We start from the raw sequence: 20,577 nt of genomic DNA on the forward strand, positions 1-20,577 counted from the left end.
GGGGGGGTGGTTTGAAGGAGGTGTGCAGTCCTGGGGAGGGGTTAGATAGAGCTATAGGTATGCAGAAAATAAAGGCAACAAAAAGCAAGGGGATTGCTAAGTATAGGAAAAAATTATATAAGAAAGGTGTTCCTATAGTTTAAATGTGGTTCAGCAGTGATAAATATTTATGTAGCTGGTGACGTAAATGCTGCAGAAGACCTGGTCAGACTTGGGAGTGAGAGTACTGAATTCTCGTATTTTTCTGCAGAAGGCTAAAATGCAGCATGTACATTTGAAAAGCCAAGAAATAGCACCAGGAGCACATTAATTAGACATGGAGGCAATGAGCCCTCCCAAACCACCGAAAATTGAAGAGTAAATAGAAGGGCTTCTGATAGGGATGCCTGGTGGCTCAGTTGGTGAAGCGTCTGCCTTCAGCTCAGGTCATGATCCCAGGGTCCTGGGATCGAGCCCCACATCTGGCTCCCTGCTCAGCCGGGGAGTCTGCTTCTCCCTCTCCCTTTCCTCCCCCTGCTTGTGTTTCCACACCCCCTCTCTGACAAATGAATAAATAAAATCTTAAAAAAAAAAAAAGACTTCGGGGGGCAGGGTAGGGGGGAGCGAGTTTGCTCCAGGCCTTGCTGTGCTGTGACAGTTTGCACCAGGTGCCTGGATTTGAGAACTTTCTCTCGGGGGCCTAGGCTGAGCCGTGAGTGGAGGCATGTCTGGTTTCTCTCTTGAGTACCGTGAGGTGATGGGGGGTCGGCTGGAGGCTGGAGCGGAGTTCTGTGATCTGAACTTGGGTAGCTTTCCAGAGAAGAGCCATGGAGGGGACATTTTCATAGCCCTCTGGAGGGGAGCCTTCCAACCAGGAGTGCCCTAGCAAGAGCTGCTCCCTTCCCCTTTCTCTGGCCTCCTGGCCCCCCTGACACCAGACCTGAAGTGCAGGAATGCCTTGCTGTTTCCTCAGGTTACTGTGGTTACACACGTGTGGAATGTATGTGTTCTTCGGTTATTTTTTATAAATTCTGTTATTTCCTCAGCATGTTTGCATAAAAATTGAATACACATACTTTTGACTGTTTCTGGAGTATTCTCATGTACATTTTAAGGGTTTTTTTTTGTCTTTTTTTTTTTTTTAAGATTTTTTATTTATTCATTTGACAGAGACACAGCGAGAGAGGGAACACAAGCAGGGGGAGTGGGAGAGGGAGAAGCAGGCTTCCCGCAGAGCAGGGAGCCCGATGTGGGGCTCGATCCCAGGACGCTGGGATCATGACCTGAGCCGAAGGCAGACGCTTAACGACTGAGCCACCTAGGCCCCCAAGATTTTATTGTCTTTAAAGCAACATGGAGACAGCTCTGTGAATATACTAGAAACCACTGAATTGTGTTCTTTAAATGGGTGAATTGTATGGTATGTGAATTGTATTTCCATAAAACTATTAACAGAAATAACATGGAGGGGAGCCTGGGTGGCTCAGTTGGTTAAGCCACTGGCTCTTGATTTCAGCTCAGGTCGTGATCTCAGGGCCCTGGGATTGAGCCCTGTGTCATGCTCCGCACTTAGAAGGGAGTCTGCTTGGGATTCTCTCTTTCCCTGTCTCTGCACCTCCCTCTGCTTGCTCCCCCTCCCGTGAGACACCCCGTCTCCCTTCCTCTCTCTCTCTCTCTCTCAAATAAATAAATTCGAAAAAAAAAAAGAGAGAGAGAGAGAAAGGAAGGAAGGAAGGAAGGAAGAACACGGAGAGTCAGACTGCTGTGCCCCCTGAAGCAGCAGGAGTCTGCCCCAGACCTGGGCCTCCTGCCGGCCTTCCTGCCTTGCCCACCCTTCCCACACCAGGGAGATCTTCAGAGTGGATGTTGAACTTGTGGGAAGAGTTGGAATCTGCCAAAATCCTAGTGACGTCAGATGTAAGGAGAAAACAGCTCCTGGTGCTGGAGACAGCCCACATCCCTGACCATTTCAGGAAGAGTGAGCCAGTGGTGCTTATAGCTAGGTGTTGAACAAGCTCCTAATGTTGATGAGGAAGGACATGGCTGGTGATGTTTTAGCACCTATTTCTGTTTTTTTTTTTTTTTTTTTTAAGATTTTATTTAATTTATTTGAGAGAGAGAGAGTGAAAGAGAGGACAAGAGGGGGTAGGGTCAGAGGGAGAAGCAGACTCCCCACCGAGCAGGGAGCCCGATGCGGGACTCGATCCCGGGACTCTGGGATCATGACCTGAGCCGAAGGCAGCCGCCCAACGAACTGAGCCACCCAGGCGCCCCTATTTCTGTTTTTTTTTTTTTAAATATTTTATTTATTTATTTGACAGAGATAGAGAGAGTGAGCACAAGTGGGAGGGGCAGAGGGAGAGGGAGAAGCAGGCTCCCCCGAATAGGGAGCCTGACGTGGGACTCGATCCCGGGACCCTGGGATCATGACCTAGCCGAAGGCAGATGCTTTACCAACTGAGCCTCCCAGGCGCCCCTCAGCAGCTATTTCTAAAAGACACAAAAGAGATTCCTGAATGTGATACATCCCTTTTGGGGAACATGTAGAATGACCTTTAACATGTAAGACCAGCACGATGCCTTCATTCCAGAATTTTCTAAGCCTTCCCCGTGAAAGAGACGGTTACTGCGTCCATCATCACAGATGATCTAGGAAGCTATTCTTGTACTTCAAGCAGAAAAACTGAGCTCTGGGATGCCTGGTTGGCTCAGTCGGTAGAGCGTGCGACTCATACTTGTATAAGTTCAAACCCCACGTTGGGTGTGGAGATTACTTAAATAAAATCTTAAAATTGAAAAAGCGAAAAACTGAGCTCCAAATGAGCATGTTCAGTGTTTGAAAATGTGTATTATTTAACCTGCCTGTCTTACTTTGCAATTTGTTTAGAAGTAAATACCTTGGGGCGCCTCAGTGGCTCAGGAGGTTGAGTGTCCGACTCTTGGTTTCAGCTCAGGTCATGATCTCAGGGTCATGGGACTGAGCCCCGTGTTGGGCTCCACACTCAGCGTGGAGTCTGCTTCTCCCACTTTCTGTCTCCCTCTTCCTCTGCCCCTCCTCCTGCTTGCACGAGTGCGCGCTCTCTCTCTCTCTCTAAAATAAATAAATAAATCTTAAAAAAATGGAAGTAAATATGCCTTGCCTTTTAAGTTGCCCCAAATTAGACATTAGGTTTATTCAAATGACTTCATTTTTCCCCAGCAGGACCCACTAATTCCAAAGTGGTTTAGGTGTTAGGGAGACAGTGAGTCTTTATCTTGTGTTCACTCAGCTGGCCAGTTTTTTAAAAGGTAAGTATTTCTCCTCATTTGGAGAAACCTATGAACAGGGTCTTTAAGCATAAATTGCCATGCATTATCCCTGAAAAAGTTATTTGCCATAGTAGTTGGTGCAAAGCAGACCTACTGGGGTAAAAAGTTCTCTCTGGTGCTCTGCGTCCAAGGTCCCAGAGTCCTGGTGTGACACTGTCCTGCAGGCTTAGGAATGTAACTCCCAGGAAGCTCACTCTTGTTGGGTTTGTTCTCTAGACCAATACACATATGGAACCATCACTTTCAGAAAAAGCTGGAACCATCTGCCATTTGTGTCTAGCTTTCAGAGGCCCTGAGAACAGAGTTGTGACATTTCTTCTTGTGTTTTTTTGTTGTTGTTGTTCTTTTTGCTTTCAGATCTAAGAACTCAAACCAGTGCCCACTCTGGTGAGCACACAGCTTTTTCAGCTTTTATATTAGGCATGTCACTAAAATAGTTTCTCAAATATCCTTACGTTTCTAAGAATCCTTCAGTTACCGCCATTGAAATCTCAGAACCAACCAGCAAAATCCCCCGTCTCAAGTGCATATCTGTACTCTTTATAATTACTAATATCAAGAATTCAACTTCTTCAGAGTTTAACCTAGAATAATTGACTCATTGATTCCTGCTGCTTGTGGGATTTGAAACTTATTTTCAGAGGAATATCACAGAAAGAATTTTTGCTAATAATTGAGCTGTGTGTGGAATACCCTTATCTAATAGTGTAAGTTGTTTTCTGTGATGGAGGGGAACAGTGGTCCTGCCTGTGGGCACTGTTGCCATCAGGAAAGACGCACACCTCTGTCGTCTGCGTGTGCCTCCTCCGTGCATCTGTCTGTCGCACCTCTTATTTCTGATGGGTCTGTCTTACTGCATCACATGAGTTCTAAACCCATCTCTTAGATTTTGTAAGAGTCATTGTATATGATATTCTTGTAATTACTATGTGATCAGTAAGATTCCTGTAAGAAATACTGTTTGATAAGGAAGACCAACATAATGCTGAAATTTTGGATTATAGTCCCACTGCCTCCCCCAAACATGGAATATTCACTGTTTTTCTTCTCTTTTGTTCAGTGCATAAGAGATGTGGTTCCTTTGATCTGTACCTATCCGGTCTGCTCCCTCAAGCGTCGGGAGAGACTTGTGGTGAGGAGTCCAGGGGTCCTCAGGAGCCTGGGGCAGGGTTGGGAGTAAACCTGAGAGGTGGCACATTGCCTCTGGCTGCGCTCTTAGAATGGGAGTGATTCCTGGAAAAGTGATTCTGGGAAGCAGAAATGTCCCATCCACTTCTCTTTCCTGCTGCTCGCCTGAATTGAATAAAAGGTTTTTATGCCACATCAGGGGTTGTTTCCCTCCTTGGATGATGTTTTTCCTCTGATGAAAAGCTGATTATTAATAAATTACACAAGTGGGAGGGGAGATACCTCGAAGTACATAGATCTGGGATTTTAGGATAATCAAAAGGCTTTATTTTTTAAAGATTTATTTTTTTACTTGAGAGAGTGCACATGCACACGTGTGGTGGGAGGGGCAGAGGGAGAGAATCTTCAAGCAGGCTCCCTGATGAGCATGAAACCCCATGCAGGGCTTGCTCCCAGGACCCTGAGATCATGACCTGAGCCACCCACGTGCCCCAGAAGGCTTTAGGTTTATATAGCTGAGGCTTTTTTCAAACAATTTAGTTAAAATGTTCTGTCAATCAGAACCTATTCTGTTTTGGGGCACCTGGGTAGGTCAGTCGGTTGAGCATCCAACCATGAGTTCAAGCTCCGAGTTAGGCTCCATGCTGGATGTGGAGCCTACTTTAAAAAAATTTTTTTGATTTTGTTTTGCAAGAAAGAGCTTATCTGACATAAAAATTTCCATCATTTTAATGATCTAATAGAAAAGGGCAAATGCATGGCAAATTTGTACTTCCACACCCATTTTTTGCTTTTTTGTGCCTTTCTCCTCCTTTTTTGCTTTATTAAGGTATATAATTCTACACTTTAAAAAATCTTACTATTATGGGCGCCTGGGTGGCTCAGTTGGTTAAGCAACTGCCTTCGGCTCAGCCCATGATCCTGGAGTCCCGGGATCGAGTCCCACATCGGGCTCCCTGCTCCGCTGGGGGTCTGCTTCTCCCTCTGACCCTCTTCCCTTTCGTGCTCTCTGTCTCTCATTCTCTCTCTCTCAAATAAATAAATAAAATCTTAAAAAAAAACAAACCCCAAAAAACAAAAAAATAAAAAATCTTACTATTATGGAAAATTTCAAGCCTATATGAAAATAGAGACAGTAACATAATAAAACTGTGTGTGCCCATTGCTCTGCTAAACTGTCAGCTCCTGGAAGTCTTGTTGCCCCCACCAGTGTTTCCAAGGAAATCCCAGACTTCATATCATTTTATTCATAAATACAAATATTTCAGTACTTCTTTTTTTATTTAGATTAATTTATTTGAGAGGGAGAGAATGGGCAAGAGAGGGAGTACAAACGGGGAGGGGTAGAGGGAGAAGCAGACTCCCCATTGAGCAGGGAGCCCGACACGGGGCTCGATCCCAGGACCCCAGGATCATGACCCGAGCCAAAGGCAGACACTTAACAACTGAGCCATCCAGGCGTCCTATGGCCAGTCTTTTTTTTTTTTTTTTAATTTTGTTTATTCTTATATTATCCCCATACATTGCATCATTAGTTTTAGATGTAGTGTTCCATGATTCATTGTTTGTGCATAACACCCAGTGCTCCATGCAGAATGTGCCCTCCTCAATACCCATCACCAGGCTAACCCATCCTCCCACCCCCCTCCCCTCTAGAACCCTCAGTTTGTTTTTCAGAGTCCATCGTCTCTCATGGTTCGTCCACCCCTCCGATTTCCCCCACTTCATTCTTCCCCTCCCGCTACCTTCTTCTTTTTTTTTTCTTAACATATATTGCATTATTTGTTTCAGAGGTACAGATCTGAGATTCAACAGTCTTGCACAATTCACAGCGCTTACCAGAGCACATACCCTCCCCAGTGTCTATCACCCAGTCACCCCATCCCTCCCACCCCACCCCCCACTCCAGCAACCCTCAGTTTGTTTCCTGCGATTAAGAATTCCTCATATCAGTGAGGTCATATGATACATGTCTTTCTCTGTTTGACTTATTTCGCTCAACATAATACCCTCCAGTTCCATCCACGTTGTTGCAAATGGCAAGATCTCATTCCTTTTGATGCTATGGCCAGTCTTTTTAACTTTAGCTGTTCAAATAGATATGCCTCTCATTGAATTTTTTTTTTAAGATTTTATTTATTTATTTGACCGACAGAGACATAGCAAGAGAGGGAATAGAAGCAGGAGGAGTGGGAGAGGGAGAAGCAGGCTTCCCGCTGAGCAGGGAGCCCTACGTGGGGCTCGATCCCAGGACCCCGGGATCATGACCTGAGCCGAAGGCAGACGCTTAACGACTGAACCACCCAGGCTCCCCTTTCATTGAAGTTTTAATTGGCACTTCCCTAATGACTAATGATGTTGACTTGAATCCTCTTAAATCTTTTGGAACTTGTTTTATGTTCCAGAATGTAGTCTCTTGGTAACTGTACGTATGTACTTAAGAGGATTGTGTCCTCTACTTTCATTGCCTGGGGTGTTCTGTAAATGTGAGTTTGAGGTGCTTAATGGGATCACCATGACTTCTGACAAGACAAGCTTTGTTGAAAATATTACAATTCAAGTATGGTAGTAACAACAAGATGCACAAATGGGGGTAGTTTCTCCTTGTGAAGAGCTGTGCTTTCAGCTTGATTTCTGTGAGAGGTGCCTCTTCAGTTGGCCTTAACTATGGTTAGCAAACTTGCTCTGGTTTCTTCTCTTCGACTTTATGTCTCCACATCTGTAGCAGAAACAATATAATTTGTTAGTAAATTTCTCCGAATCATCCTGTAGGAGCCAGCTCTATCTGTCTGTTGCTGCTAGCAGTCTGGTAACTTAATGTATCCATATCCTGGAGAGGGTACTGGCTGGCTTTGACCATTCTGGTGTTATGTCCCTGGACCTGGTGTTCTGGCTCGGCCGGATTGTGCAAGAAAGGGCGGGCTCTTTCACAGTCGCCTTGTTTTTTCGAAAAGCCTCTGAATGGAGTCCTTTGGGCTTAGAGAATTGGAATCATCCCCAATCATCAGCTACATGGAAGCTGATGTATTCTCTAGACTATAAAGAAAGTATAATTAAAGTGCACTTTAAAAAAATGTATATACTGGATTCATCTTCTAACATGGTAACGTGTAAAAAGGCCTACTCTTAGTTAATGATTTGTTTAAAAACCATTGGGTTAATGTTTCAGAATGAACAACATGGTACTTTGTGTTCGATTAGTAGCTTCATTGTTGAAATTCTTTGAAATCTTTTTTTTTTTTTTTTTATGTACGCTCTATGCCCAGTATAGGGCTTGAACTCATGATTCTGAGATCAAGAGTCACGTGCTCGGGGCGCCTGGGTGGCTCAGTCGTTAAGCGTCTGCCTTCGGCTCAGGTCATGATCCCAGAGTCCTGGGATCGAGCCCCACATCGGGCTCCCTGCTCCCCGGGAAGCCTGCTTCTCCCTCTCCCGCTCCCCCTGCTTGTGTTCCTTCTTTCACTGTGTCTCTCTCTGTCAAAAAAGAAATAAAATCTTAAAAAAAAAAAAAAGAGTCACATGCTCTACTCATAGAGCCAGACAGGTGCCCCAAAATTCTTAGACATCTTAAGGACAGATTGGCCAGTATGGATTCCAGGTTAGATAGCCGTTCAGGTATCTAGTGCTAGATATCCAGCACTAGATATCATGGGCTTTAGGAATGAAGGTTTTTGTGAGATAAGGAGGCATTTTATAAATAATTCTGATTCAGTTGTCTCAAGAAGTCAGAGGATGAGTGGACTCCCAAGCCCAGTATCTCAGTAGCACATAGGGCCCTGGGATGGAGGGATGGTGGCCACCATCTTATCCACGTCATGGAGGGAGAAGAGGGAGATGCAGTCTCTGGCTTGAGGGCCCTGGACCGTTAGGGTCAGTCAGCTTGAGCTGGTCCTGTTCTAGTCTGGCTTTATGTTACCCAAATAGTGGCAAGAGGGCTGAACATGGCAGCCTGCCCATTGCAGAGGAGGCCCTGAGAGCCATTTGTGGATGGTGTAGATTAATGGGTTTGGCCTCAGCCAGGGGCTCGTCCCCACCATAGCCTTAGCCCTGGTTCTCTGCCTTTGAAATATCTTGTCTACACTTCATCCCCAAGTGTTCACATGTCCCCACCCTCCTATCCTCTGGCTTTCCTGGATGGTCCTTGCCTCCTTTTGTGGTCAGAGGTGAGCTGTCTTCTGGCCAGTGCCTCATCCTTTTTTCCTCGCTGCCCCCTCCAACATCGGTCCTCTCTTTCTTGCTTTCTTTGCTCTTTTTGTCTTTTTCTCATTTTTGTTTTCTCTCTCTCTTTAAAATTTTCATTATGGAAAAGTCCAAGCCTATACGAGAGTAGATAGAGTAGTGTGATGCCTCCCCAGTACCCCACCCCCAGCCTCGGCAATTGTCAGTCATGGCCAGTCAGCCACATATATGTAACCTTAGATGTGCCTTGGCCCCTAGTGTTGGAAGTATCTCTACATCAGTGAGTATATAAAAAAATTAAAATATTATTATCATACCTGTAAAAATTAAGTATCTTAGTATCAAACAGTATTCAGTATCTAGGATCAGTAGTCAAATTTCTAATTATTTTATAAATATGATTTAAAACAACAGTTTATTTGAATCAAGATCCATAAAGACCTTACATGGTCACAGATTGGTATGTCTTCTAAGTCATGACTTCTGAGTCTCTTAGTGAGGGCTACCTCTCCATCTTTTTCCCTTTGAAAACAGAAGGTCACTTCTCTGTCAGGGTCCTCGTGGAGTGGGCTTGCTGGTTACATCCATGTGATATTGTTGAAACATGTTGCTTTGATCATTGTATTTCCTATAAATTGGTAGTTAGATTCAGGTTTGATTTAGGTGGTGTTGCATGCTTCCACCAGGAGATACGTGGTGTCTGGTGGTCTTTTTATGACTTTAGAAGGCACTGAGCATCGTTGATTCTGTCCATTATTGCATTGAGGATTGCAGGATGTGACATTTTGATCCTTCGTCCCTCCCCCGTTTATTAGCTGGGATGCTCTATAAAGAGAAACTTGCCCTGAATTACAGTTTGTAGAGGAAAGGCAGGCTAACTACTTGATTCTTTCCCTTTATTTATTAGTTTTCACAATAATAAACGGTTCACTAGTAACCTCCAATGATGACCAGTTGTTTTTTGTTTGTTTTTTTTTTTACCATATTACACCTTCATGGATTAAAACATGTTTGATGTGTTTCAGTCCACTGAGTTATCATTCTCATCAGTGCTCATATTCTCCTTGTAGGCTGTGAAGGCCTCTTCAGGATGGCTCCTGAGTTATTGGATGTTAACTAATGAGTCTTTGATAGCTTCTTTGCTTTCAGGTGTGACGGGGAGTCCGAGCTCCATTTGTACACTTCCTGGCCGGTCTCCAAGGATCTTGGTTTCTTTTCATGGGAAGTGGGGTTTAAATATCACAGCCTGGTTGCTAGGGTGTTCACTGTTAATTGGACAGAATTAGAAAGTCTTGTTTTATTTAATACGTCATGAGTGATCTTTGTTTTATTTAATACGTCATGAGTGGTACTTTATAGTAATGCTTCAGGTTTACATACAGGATTACCAGGTGTTTGCTTAATGCCTTCACTCTGGTATCTTTCTTTCCTTTTTCACTTGCATGAGGGTGCCTGTCCGGAACAACACTTCAGACGATGGCATTGGAACATTCCTTATTACTTGGTTTTGCTGCTGAACAGTTTAATGATAATCAGATTTTCTTTTGTGAAGTCAGTTGAAGTTTGCGTAGCTATTCAGAGGGTTTTTCCCTTTAAAGTCCAGGAAATTCACCAGAGCTAGTCCTGGAATAGGGTCTTCTGGGGTCCGGAGTTGGTACTTGGTACCTCAGGTAGTGTTTCAACATGCAGTGAAAATTTTTTTTTTATTTTAAAGTTTTCTTAAATATAGTTTTAATATTTGTTCTATACCTTTGCTTTGATTTTTCTTCTCTGGGACTTTTGTTATTCATATATTAGATCGTCTTTGCAGTATTTGTCACTTTCTCTTCAATCCTTTTTATCTTTTTATTCATTTATTTTATTTTTTTGTTAAAGATTTCATTTATTTTTTGAGAGAGCACGAGTGGGGGGAGGGGCAGAGGGAGAAGAAGACTATCCGCTGAACGCGGGATCCCGATGTGGGACTCCATCCCAGGATCCTGGGATCATGACCCGAGCCGAAGGCAGACACTCAACTGACTGAGCCACCCAGGCACCCCAATATTGTGATTTTAATTTGCATTTCCCTAATGACTCATGATCTTGAGCATCTTTTCATGTGCTTTTCTTGTGTCTATCTTATTTGGTAGAATGTCTGTTTAAATGTTTTGCCCATTAAAGAAAAATGGTGCTGTTTGTCTTGTTGAATTGTAAGTGTTCTTTATACATTCTGGATACAAGTCCTTTATCAGATATATTATTTGCAAATGTCTTTTCCCAGTCTGTGTCTTGTCTTTTAGTTTTACTATCAGTGTCTTTTTTTTTTTTAAATTTTATTTATTTATTTGAGAGTGAGTGAGACTAAGATCACAGAGAGAGAGGGAGAAGCAGACTGCTGCTGAGCAGGGAGCCCAATGCAGGACTCGATCCCAGGACCCTGGGATCATGACCTGAGCTGAAGGCAGACACTTCACCGACTGAGCCACCGAGGTGCCCCGACTAATGGTGTCTTTTGAAGCACAAAAGTTTTAAATTTTGATGAAACCTAGTTTATACTTGAATATATAAATGTATCTTCTTTCTGAGGAATTTCATTCTCTATAACATCCAAGTGTGAATCATCTTTTTATGATTTTTGGTATTCATGGTCTACTTGCCTAAGTTATTTTTACGAAGGATTCTGCACAGCCTGCAAGGCCTCTTGGAATGGATGGGTGGTCTGTGCTGTGTTAATAATAGTCTAGATATGGGCTAGAATAATACCTAAAACTTCAACACTTCTGATCTTCTCAGTCGGGAAGCATGACTGTTGACTTTGAAAGCAGGATCTTATTTCCATCACTGATGTCCTGGGTGCTGTTGGCAGCTTTCTCCTGGGAGGCCTCCTGTCTTTGGCTGGTGCTGTTGGTGGCTCTTATTCTCAGCACCACACCTTGCAAGTAAGCTGCTCGTCTGGATGTGGTGAAAGGGTCGAGTGCAGAGCATACCCTTCCTCTGATTTTGTAAGGCCAGATAACATATTCTTTCTTGACAATTTCAGGTGAAGGACTTAACGAAATACTTGGACCCCGGCGGGCTTGGTGTGATCAGTTTTGAGGACTTCTATCGAGGGATCACCGCTATCAGGAATGGAGGTCAGTCTCCCCCACCGTGTGTTTCCCTCTCCTCATGTCCTCTGCTCCAGCCCTCGCCTTGCTGTGCCCTCACCCACTCTTAGGAATGCCCCTTTGGTTGGATTTAACATCTTCCCTTCTCCTCCAAGCCCCTAAAATACCCTGGGTTTCAGGGTGCTTTCTCCCTGTCCTTTGCCCCTCACACACCCTATCTTCCAGAACTGACTAACTCAGCCTCCTATCCATAATGTTAGAAAGTTACTGCTCCTTTCCGTGGACATGCCAGAATATCGAAAGGCTTCCACACGAGCACCCACATACATGTACACTTGTTGTTCTGCAGGCCGCAGGCTGCTTCGTTTGTATCGTCGTGGATCCGTCCATACTCTGCCTGGCCAACAAAGCCATCTTTTTTTTTTCCCCCAATGGGCTGCGTTTCAAATCATATACTCCTGTACACTTCATCCTAAGTGCTTCCACACGTGTTGTAGTCATTACTGAGAGTTAGTGTTTGTGGTCTTACTTGGAGTAAAAATTTACTTATGGTAAGTGCACAAATCTTAAGTAAATTTTAAGTCACTCTGAACTCTGACAGTTCTTAATGCCTACTGATGGAAATCCCTGCCACATGTTACCATCACCACAGACAGTTCCCTCACGGCCATCGGCGGCCCCTCCCTCCTCACTACACCACCTTGGCTGATTTTCATCACCCGGGGCCCCTCTTCTGGGCTTCGTTCACACAAAGGGAATCAGCAGCATGTGCTTCACATGTGGCTTCTCCCTTTATGGTGTTTCTGAGATTCATCCATGTTGCATGGATCAGAGTCTGCTTTTCGATTGCAGAGCAGTGTCCCTTTGTATGTTTGTACCACATTTTGTTGATCTCTTGCCCAGGGGGTGGACACTTGGTTTTGGGCTACCATGTTTCCAATTTGGGGCTGGGATGAATACAGCTCCTACTGACATTTATGTATGTCTTTTTTTTTTTTTTAAGGTTTTATTTATTTATTTGACAGAGAGATAGAGAGCACAAGTAGGCAGAGAGGCAGACAGAGGGAGAGGGAGAAGCAGACTCTCCACTGAGCAGGGAGCCCAACGCGAGGTTCGATCCCAGGATCCTGGGATCGTGACCCGAGCTGAAGGCAGACGCTCAACGACTGAGCCACCCAGGTGCCCCATTTATGTATATGTCTTTGTGTGGACACATGTTTTCATGCCTTTGGGGCCTGGACACAGGATGGGATGGTTGGTTTTGTGGGTGTAAGCTTAGTTTCTTACACACTTTCACAGTGCCCATATGCTGCCCCTTCACTTCGAATTCTGGAGCTCTGGAGAGCCCTCTTTTTCTCATGACCTAGCTTCAGCCAGGTGTTTTGGGGGTGATGGTGGCAGGAAGGCACTGGTTGCAGGCTCTTCCCTTTTTCCTGCACTTGTCAGAGAAGGAGGAGGAGGAGTAGACCTGGACAGGACCCGCAGTGGCCAGGTCAAAGGATGCCCTTGGACCTGAAGTCTTATCAGCAGTTGTTGGTAGAGTTACCTGTCTTGTCTGTCCCCTGTCTGTCCACTCTATTGCCCAACAGTGTCGCAGAGGGGCTGGGTTTCCTAAAACACTGAGGCTGGGTGGCTCTGAGATGCGCTCTGTGTATCGTGACCTGTATTTACCTTTTGCTCTTTCACCCAGTCAGTCCACACACACATGAGTACCACCATCGCCCAGGGACCCTGTGGGCCTTTGGGTCCAGAGCATACGTCAGTGTGGTGGGTGGGGACCCTGCCATAGGACCATGCAGGCCAGCTCCAGGTAGGGGCCCTCTCTGAGGAGGGCTGGAGTGAGGTCTGGTCCAAATGGTGCAGCTGCTCTGAGGCCTGTGTGATGAGCATGACTGAGCTTGAGGATGGAGAGGCTGCAGGCCCTGGGGCTGCTGTGAGGGTGGCACCACTTCCCGGGCACATGGGGCCTGGTGGGGAGACATGGAGAGTGGGTGGAGCAGCAGCCTCTGGGAGGTGGTACTGGCAGGGGATGGGCGATGTGAGAAATGCCAGGTGGGCTTGGGGATGAGGAAGAGAGCCCTTGGGTGACTTAGCGTCACATGCCCGTGTCTGTATCCGTGTAACCAGTATGTGGTAACCCTTATGTGATTTTCCGAGGTTAGGGATGCAGTTAAACACGAAGTTGTTTAAGCCTTCACGCTTTTGCACAAAGATTTTGGTGGTGGCTTCATACAAATTTTGGCCTTTGCTCAACCTCCAGTGCCTTTGGTGGCTTCCTGAACAGAGCACATTCACGAGCCCCCAGCCATGCTCCTCAGGACCTCCCTGGGCCACTGCAGCGGTGTCCAGGACCCTTGGGATGGCTTTGTTCTCCAACACCTTCTGTCAATTAACCTGTGGGAAACTCATGGTATTTGCTTTTTTCTCTTAGTTTTAAAATCCAGTATGATTTCTGACTCATCAGTTACTTAAAAGTTCTTTTAACTTCTGTCTTTTAAAATGTTGTCATTAATCTCACACCTACTTGTGTGTGATAGAGAATGGGATCTCTGTGTTCATTCTTTGACATTGGTTGTTTGTTTGGTGGTCTGCCACGCAGCCAGGTCTTACACATGTGGTGTGCGAGCTTGACGGTGCGGTGCTTACTCTCTAACCGAGGTGAACGTGCATGCCTCAAGCCGTACCACGTGTGTCTGTTTGATCTCCACCTCAGGGAGCAGCCGCGCCTCCCACAAAGGTGGTGGCATCGTTAGTTGTAGATATCTTCTACAACTAGAAGCTCACGTAACTGACTGGCCGAGTGTAGGCTTCGGAGTTGATGGTGATGGAACCCAGAGGGCCCCAGGACTGGGGGGTCATCAGAGAAACCCTCGCGGCTCTGCCTGACAGCTTAGGGCTAGGAAGGCAACAGATGCATAGAGGCCAAGCCTAAGACACCTGGCAGTTACTGTTGCCAGGAAAACAAGCAGCTGAAACACAGGGAAAATGTGCTTCCACAATACTGCTTGGCTGGTAGTGAGTGCTATGGAGTCATAATAATGAAACACATGGAATATTTATGTAACCAAAGATTAGACAACCATTTCGGAAGGTTGAGGGGAGGGAAAGTGGGGAAGCGTATGCTGAAATCCTCAGGTACTATGCCAGGATGTCCGTAGAAAATTCTAGAATCCAGGAACTCATGGGAACTATTTAGAGGGACGAGGATGACAGGCTAAGGGTGTGAGGACTGCTATCAGCACTGGTCTACTGTCCACCACGGGAGGGGTGACACGTGCCCCTGGGTTGGCCATGGCCACCCCGCATCACAGACAGGAACCCATTTCCCTGGGTGACCACAGAAACCCAGAACGCATGAGCTGCTGGCCACAGCGCACTGGCCTGCCTCTCAGGCCGGAAGCTTGCCACACGGCCTTACCGGCAGGACAGCACCATCTGTGTGTCTCCAGGCCTAAAACCATGGAGCTGGAGGGGCGAGACTGGGCTTCCTTGGGTTCAGGGGGTTGGGGAGTCCAGACTCCTCTGAAGGATCATGGCTGAGAGCAGCAGTGGGAGTTGGTCCTGTGGGTGTGGGCAGGAAAGAGCCCAGGGCAGTGGCCAGCCAGACGGCTGGTGCCGTCCATGTGGCTCTGAGGCCCTCTCTCAGCCAAAGTGCACAGTCCTGTTGCCAGGCTGGGGCTGGTCTGTTCTGATAGGCAGAGTTAATGCACACTGAAGCCAGATCAGCTGTAGGAGTTCCTGAGTGGTCGTGACCTGGGAGTCAGCAGGTGCTTCTGGAAAACGTGTGACCCACTGCTGTAAGGAAACCCTCTGGCCTCTGATGCCTGGCAGGAGAGAAGAGCTATCTCTGCTGAGGCAGCTTCTTTCTCTATGGAGAGGGAGGGGCTGCTGGCTATGGCCCCACGTGGCTGTCTTGTGGGTTGCATGTGTCTTGAAGTTGAGTGACTTCAGGAGCATATGGATATCAGTCTGCTGAGAGAAGTGGCCATCTTGAGAATGGCCTGTCTCCTTGAGGCCTGATCTCACCCTGACTCACTGAGACAGTATCTTTGTCAGTACCCACCACCCCTCCTCCCTCCTCCTTGCCTTCATGTGGGACATTCCCCCTTCTGTCTGCCGCAGGGATTGGTAGAGGGGAGCTTGAGGCCAGGCCCTGGGAGGGGTCCCGGGCTCTGCCTGAGAGGAGCTGGCCAGGGCTCTCTGTCTCCATCCATAGCTTGCTCCAGCCTGCTCTCCCCTGTAGACCCCACCCCTGGCTCACCTGGCCAGCTCTACCTGGTCCCTTCCCATCCACCATGGCCCCTGGCCCTCTGCATTCTGTTTGTCCAGTGCTGCATCTGTACTTCCTTCTGAATCTGGGAGCAGCCCCCGCTACTCTGAGCCTGCAAGTCAGGAGACCTTGGTGAAAGTCCTGCCTCGGCCCAGCCCACACACCCCAAAGAGCCCCACAGGAATTGTTTGAGTTTCAGGATTTTCACATTCTTTTGGATTATCGTTCCACTTTGATTTAATTAAAATAAAAAATCCCCCAGCCAGTCCCAGAGTTAGCATGGACGCTCCAGGAAATAGTGAGCCCAGCCCCCTGGCAAGGGCAGTGCAGTTCCGCGAAGACACCTGAGCCGAGAGTCAGTGCAGCTGGTCCAGAAGACCAGCAGGAATTTCTAGAGAACACACAGAATTGCACAACTCCAGGGCTGGGGAAAATAGTATAGAGAACTCGGGGCTTTCCTCATGATTCTTTAATCTTTCCATTTTAATTTTTTTTTTCCTTTTCAACTAATTTCTTATTTTATCAACTCTTTAAGTCTTTTTTAATTTCCATTTTTACAGTTACATTTTATCTTTTCATTGTATTTAATTATATATATATATATATATATATATATATATGAAGTTTTTCTTTCTTTATAATTTTGGGATCTAGTTTCTTCTAACAAATAGACCAAAATACACCCAGGATCTAGTGTATTGGTCTGTTCTGCTCACCTGTCTGATTATATTCTCTCTCTCTCTTTTTTTTTTTTTGGTTTCTGGTCTCTGTTTAGTGTATATTTCTCTGGGGTGGTTGTTCTTATTTTAGTGTTTTGTTCTCTCACTCATCTATTTTCTGGACAGAAAGACAAGATGGAAGTGTTGTGTTTTTTCTGTGGTGAAAACATTCTGGAATAGAAGTGTCCCTGGAGGGTGAGGTTTGGTGTCAATGTGATGCCACATTGCAGGTGTTGTCCCCCCTCCCTGGAATTTAGCCTGTGGGGGGCAGACTCCTGCTCCTGAAGTGAGGTGGGAGGCCTTGGACCCTGAGGGACAGTCTGCTGCTGGGCTGCATGACCAGGGGCTCTGTCTAGCGTCTGGGCTGAGGGTGGCTGCCGTGATGAGAGCTTGAAGCAGGCAGACTGGATGAGGGCTGCATCCGAGGGCACAGCTGAGACCCATGAGGACTGTGGGCCCAGACACTGTGCAGCCAGACTGCTCTGGGCTCCGGGGACACAGCGCATCCCCTGCCTTCAGGACAGCCCACAGACAATGAGGCAGGGCTGCTACAGGAGGGGACAGGAGCTTGGGAGGAGGGTGAGCAGGGGTGGGGGGCGCCTGGGTGTGGCACCCTGGCATGTCTGGGGGCTGCAGGGAGGCCACTGTGTCCAGATTGGGCATCTGGGGTTAGAAGGCAGAGGTGAGGGTATTAGGGGTATGGCCAGGCTATGGGCAATAAGGGAAGACATGGATGTCTCTGCATGGTGGGTGGTGAGTGGCCCCTTGGCTCAGTGCCAACTTACCAGGACCATGTCCTGGAGCGGGCATGAGGGGCTGGGCCTCCAGGTGGCCGTTGCCCATGTGGGCTCGGGGGAGGCCATGCTGGTGGGGACACCCCACCTGTGTGCATCAGACATCCTGCCAGGTGGGCTCAGGGATTCAGGCTTTTGTTTTTCTTTTTTCTGTAGTTTGATCTCATTATTTAACTTTGGTTAGGAAAGGAGAGTGAAAATAAAACAATAATAATAAAAGCAAGTCAAAGCTGATTTTGAAATTGTTGTTTGATAGCATTTGGGAGGATGGAGCACAATTGCCAGAGCCAGCAGCTTCCCACCGGTGCCCACTTCAGGTGCTCCTCCGGCGTGCGGGCAGCCTGCTTTGGCTGGCAGGCTTATTCTGCACCCAGGAGCAACCCAGCAAGGGACTTGGTGTGTTGACCCAGTTGGCAGCAAAGTGCAGGGAGATTTTCACTGTCACACCACAGGCCTTATTTCAGGAATAGAATGAGTTGGGGTTGGGGGAGGATTGCTACAAATAGGCCATCGTGCTGGCCCACCCCCACACTCTGGAAGAATAAGATAAATGCACATTAAAAATGTCCACTTCCCTGAAAATTGTTTTAGTTCATAGAAAACTAACAGGAGAATCATATTTCGTTCCCATCAGGAATATGAAAGCACCAGCTATGTTCACATCCCCTTGTCCACGTTGTGGGACAAGACCCTCTTGGCCATTGTCCACCCCTCGTGGCTGAGCACATGTCCGCTGCATCTAAAATGGTCAGCTGCGTTTTGAGACCTTTGAATTCTGTGTTTCAGGGTTTTGAAGGGAGAGGAAGACTGTTACCATCTGAGAGGGGAAAATAGGCCAAAGATAGTCTAGCTTTTTACAAAATAAATGTGCAGTCTCTAACTGTACTGGGGTAATCGGTCCCCCGCCACACCCTTGCCCCAGAAACCAAAAACGTGAGTCCACAGCAACCCTGGCCCCCTCACCTGCACCAGAGACCCAGACCTCCAGCACAGGGACTCCAGCACATGCTGGGTCCACCTGCGTGCTCGCAGGCTCCTTCTCACCTGCTACAGTCTGTCCCATTCGGATATTTAGCCACACTCCTGGGGAAAACAATACGAAACAACACAAGTACCTATGGTTCTTTTTTTTTTTTTAAGATTTTATTTATTTGAGAGCGAGAGCGAGCACAAGCTGGGGGAGGAGCAGAGAGAGAGGGAGAAGCAGGTTCCCCACTGAGCGGGGCTCCCGATGTGGGACTCCATCCCAGGACCCTGAGATCATGACCTAAGCTGAAGGCAGACACTCAACCGACTGAGCCGTCCAGGTGCCCCAAGTGCCTATGGTTCTTAAAAGCCACATAGGGGTTTTTGGCATAAGAGCTTTAATCACTACTGCAAAGTAGTTTTGAGTTGGCATAGGCATCTTACAGTTGCTGAATACGTAGATACTTGAATTCACACAGTTGCCGAAAGAAAGCATTATGATTCTATGTAAGTTGAGAGTCCTTTAGAAACAGGACGGAATAGCCATGTGTCCTACAGCTGCTTTGTGGTGAAAGTCCTTCAGGACCCATTCTCCCGGCTCTCGTGGTGACTTCAGAACCTGGCTGGGGGACAAGAGGAACATCCTCTGCTAGCTCAGTCAGGAGCATGCGACTCTTGATCTTGGGGTTGTGAGTTTGAGCCCCACACTGGGCGTGGAGCTTACTTTAAAATAAGTAAAATAAGGGACTGATATTATGTTAGATTATGTGACATACATTGAGTAAGTAACTGACATATTTTAAATAAGTAATTCCTATGATCTGTTTTCTGCTCACAACACTGACACCCAGTGTGTGGGTTTTCATCACCAAGTGGTTCTCCAGCTCTCTGGGGACACCAGCTGGGTGTCCTACAATTTAATTTGTTCCGACACCAGCTGTCCGGAGTTCATGAAGACCCCACTTCAGGTGCCTAGGCCACCCACACTTCTGTCTGACCTGGCAGTGAACCCAGGGTCCCCAGTACCCCTTCTCAGGTTTGATAATTTGCTCTAATGGCTCATAGAACCCAGGGAGACACTTTACTTACCATTAGCAGTTTATTTAAAAGGTTACAAATGAACAGCCAGATGAGGTGTATAGGGTGAGGTCTGGAAGTGTCCGGAATGCAGGGGCTTCTGTCCCCGTGGAGCTTGGGATGCACCACCTTCCTGGCATATTGATGTGTTCACTACCTGGAAGCTCTCGGAACCCTTTCATTTGGGGTTTTTTTGGAAGGATCCATTGGTCGTTGGTGATGGGCTTGGTCTCCAGCCTTCTAATCACACGTAAGGTCCCCTGGCCACCAGCCCCTGAGCTCCAAGAGTCACCTGGGTGGTGTGAACCCCGGTGAGGCTGAAAGGGGCTTGTTACGAACCACAGCAGATGCTCCTCTCAGCCCCGACACTCAGGAAATTCCCAGGAGCTGGGACGAGGAGCACATAAATGTTTCTTCTTACGTGGAGGTGACACAACTTAAGGAAACACAGGCGTCTTCCATCGCTCACTTGCTCCCTGGAATGTCTTGCGCCCGAACAGTGCTCAGGAGACCGTGGAAGCAGCACCTCCTGCAGGAGAAGGGCCCATTGCTGTTGAGAACTGAGTGTGTTGGAGAAGTGACGTCTCTCTTGCTGATGTCAGACTTACGGTCTGCCCGTTGTGAAGGGATAGCGTTTTCTTTAAAATTTTCCTTATTATGAAATAAAACATTTATTGCAGAAGATAAAGTTAAGCAAAAACAAAGGAAATAAAAACTGCCAGTGAGCCCAGCACCCAGGATGAGGTGCTGTTTTGGTCTGTTTCATCGTACTTACACCTCCCCAAACACACCCAAAGTCTTAAAAAATTTAAGTCTGATACCTAATACTTTTTAAAGCCCACGAACAGTGTAACAGGCTTGAGATCTTGCTCCTCTTTACGATGCTGTTGGGGGTTTAATTAATTAATTAAATGGTTTTATTTATTTATTTTAGAGAGAGTTGGAGTGGGGAGGGATAAAGGGAGAAGAGAATCTCCAGCAGACTTCCTGCTGAGCAGGGAGCCTGATGTAGGACTTGATCCCAGGACCCTGGGATCATGACCTGAGCTGAAACTGAGAGTCAGACACTT

At 46.7% G+C, this 20,577-nt stretch overlaps 1 protein-coding gene across 2 annotated transcripts in view; it reads left to right on the forward strand.

The window, feature by feature from the left end:
- The window catches only part of RAB11FIP3 (RAB11 family interacting protein 3), an 84,338-nt gene that overhangs the window by 32,829 nt on the left and 30,932 nt on the right, over positions 1-20,577 (forward strand). For both annotated transcript variants that reach the window (XM_035021811.1, XM_035021812.1), the window contains exon 2: positions 11,615-11,708. In XM_035021811.1, coding sequence (XP_034877702.1) covers positions 11,615-11,708 — 94 coding nt within the window. The remainder of the gene's footprint in view (positions 1-11,614; positions 11,709-20,577) is intronic.

The sequence above is a fragment of the Mirounga leonina genome, unplaced genomic scaffold (assembly GCF_011800145.1).
Source record: "Mirounga leonina isolate KUSES-001 unplaced genomic scaffold, KU_Mleo_1.0 Mir_175, whole genome shotgun sequence".
NCBI classification, from domain to species: Eukaryota; Metazoa; Chordata; class Mammalia; order Carnivora; family Phocidae; genus Mirounga; species Mirounga leonina.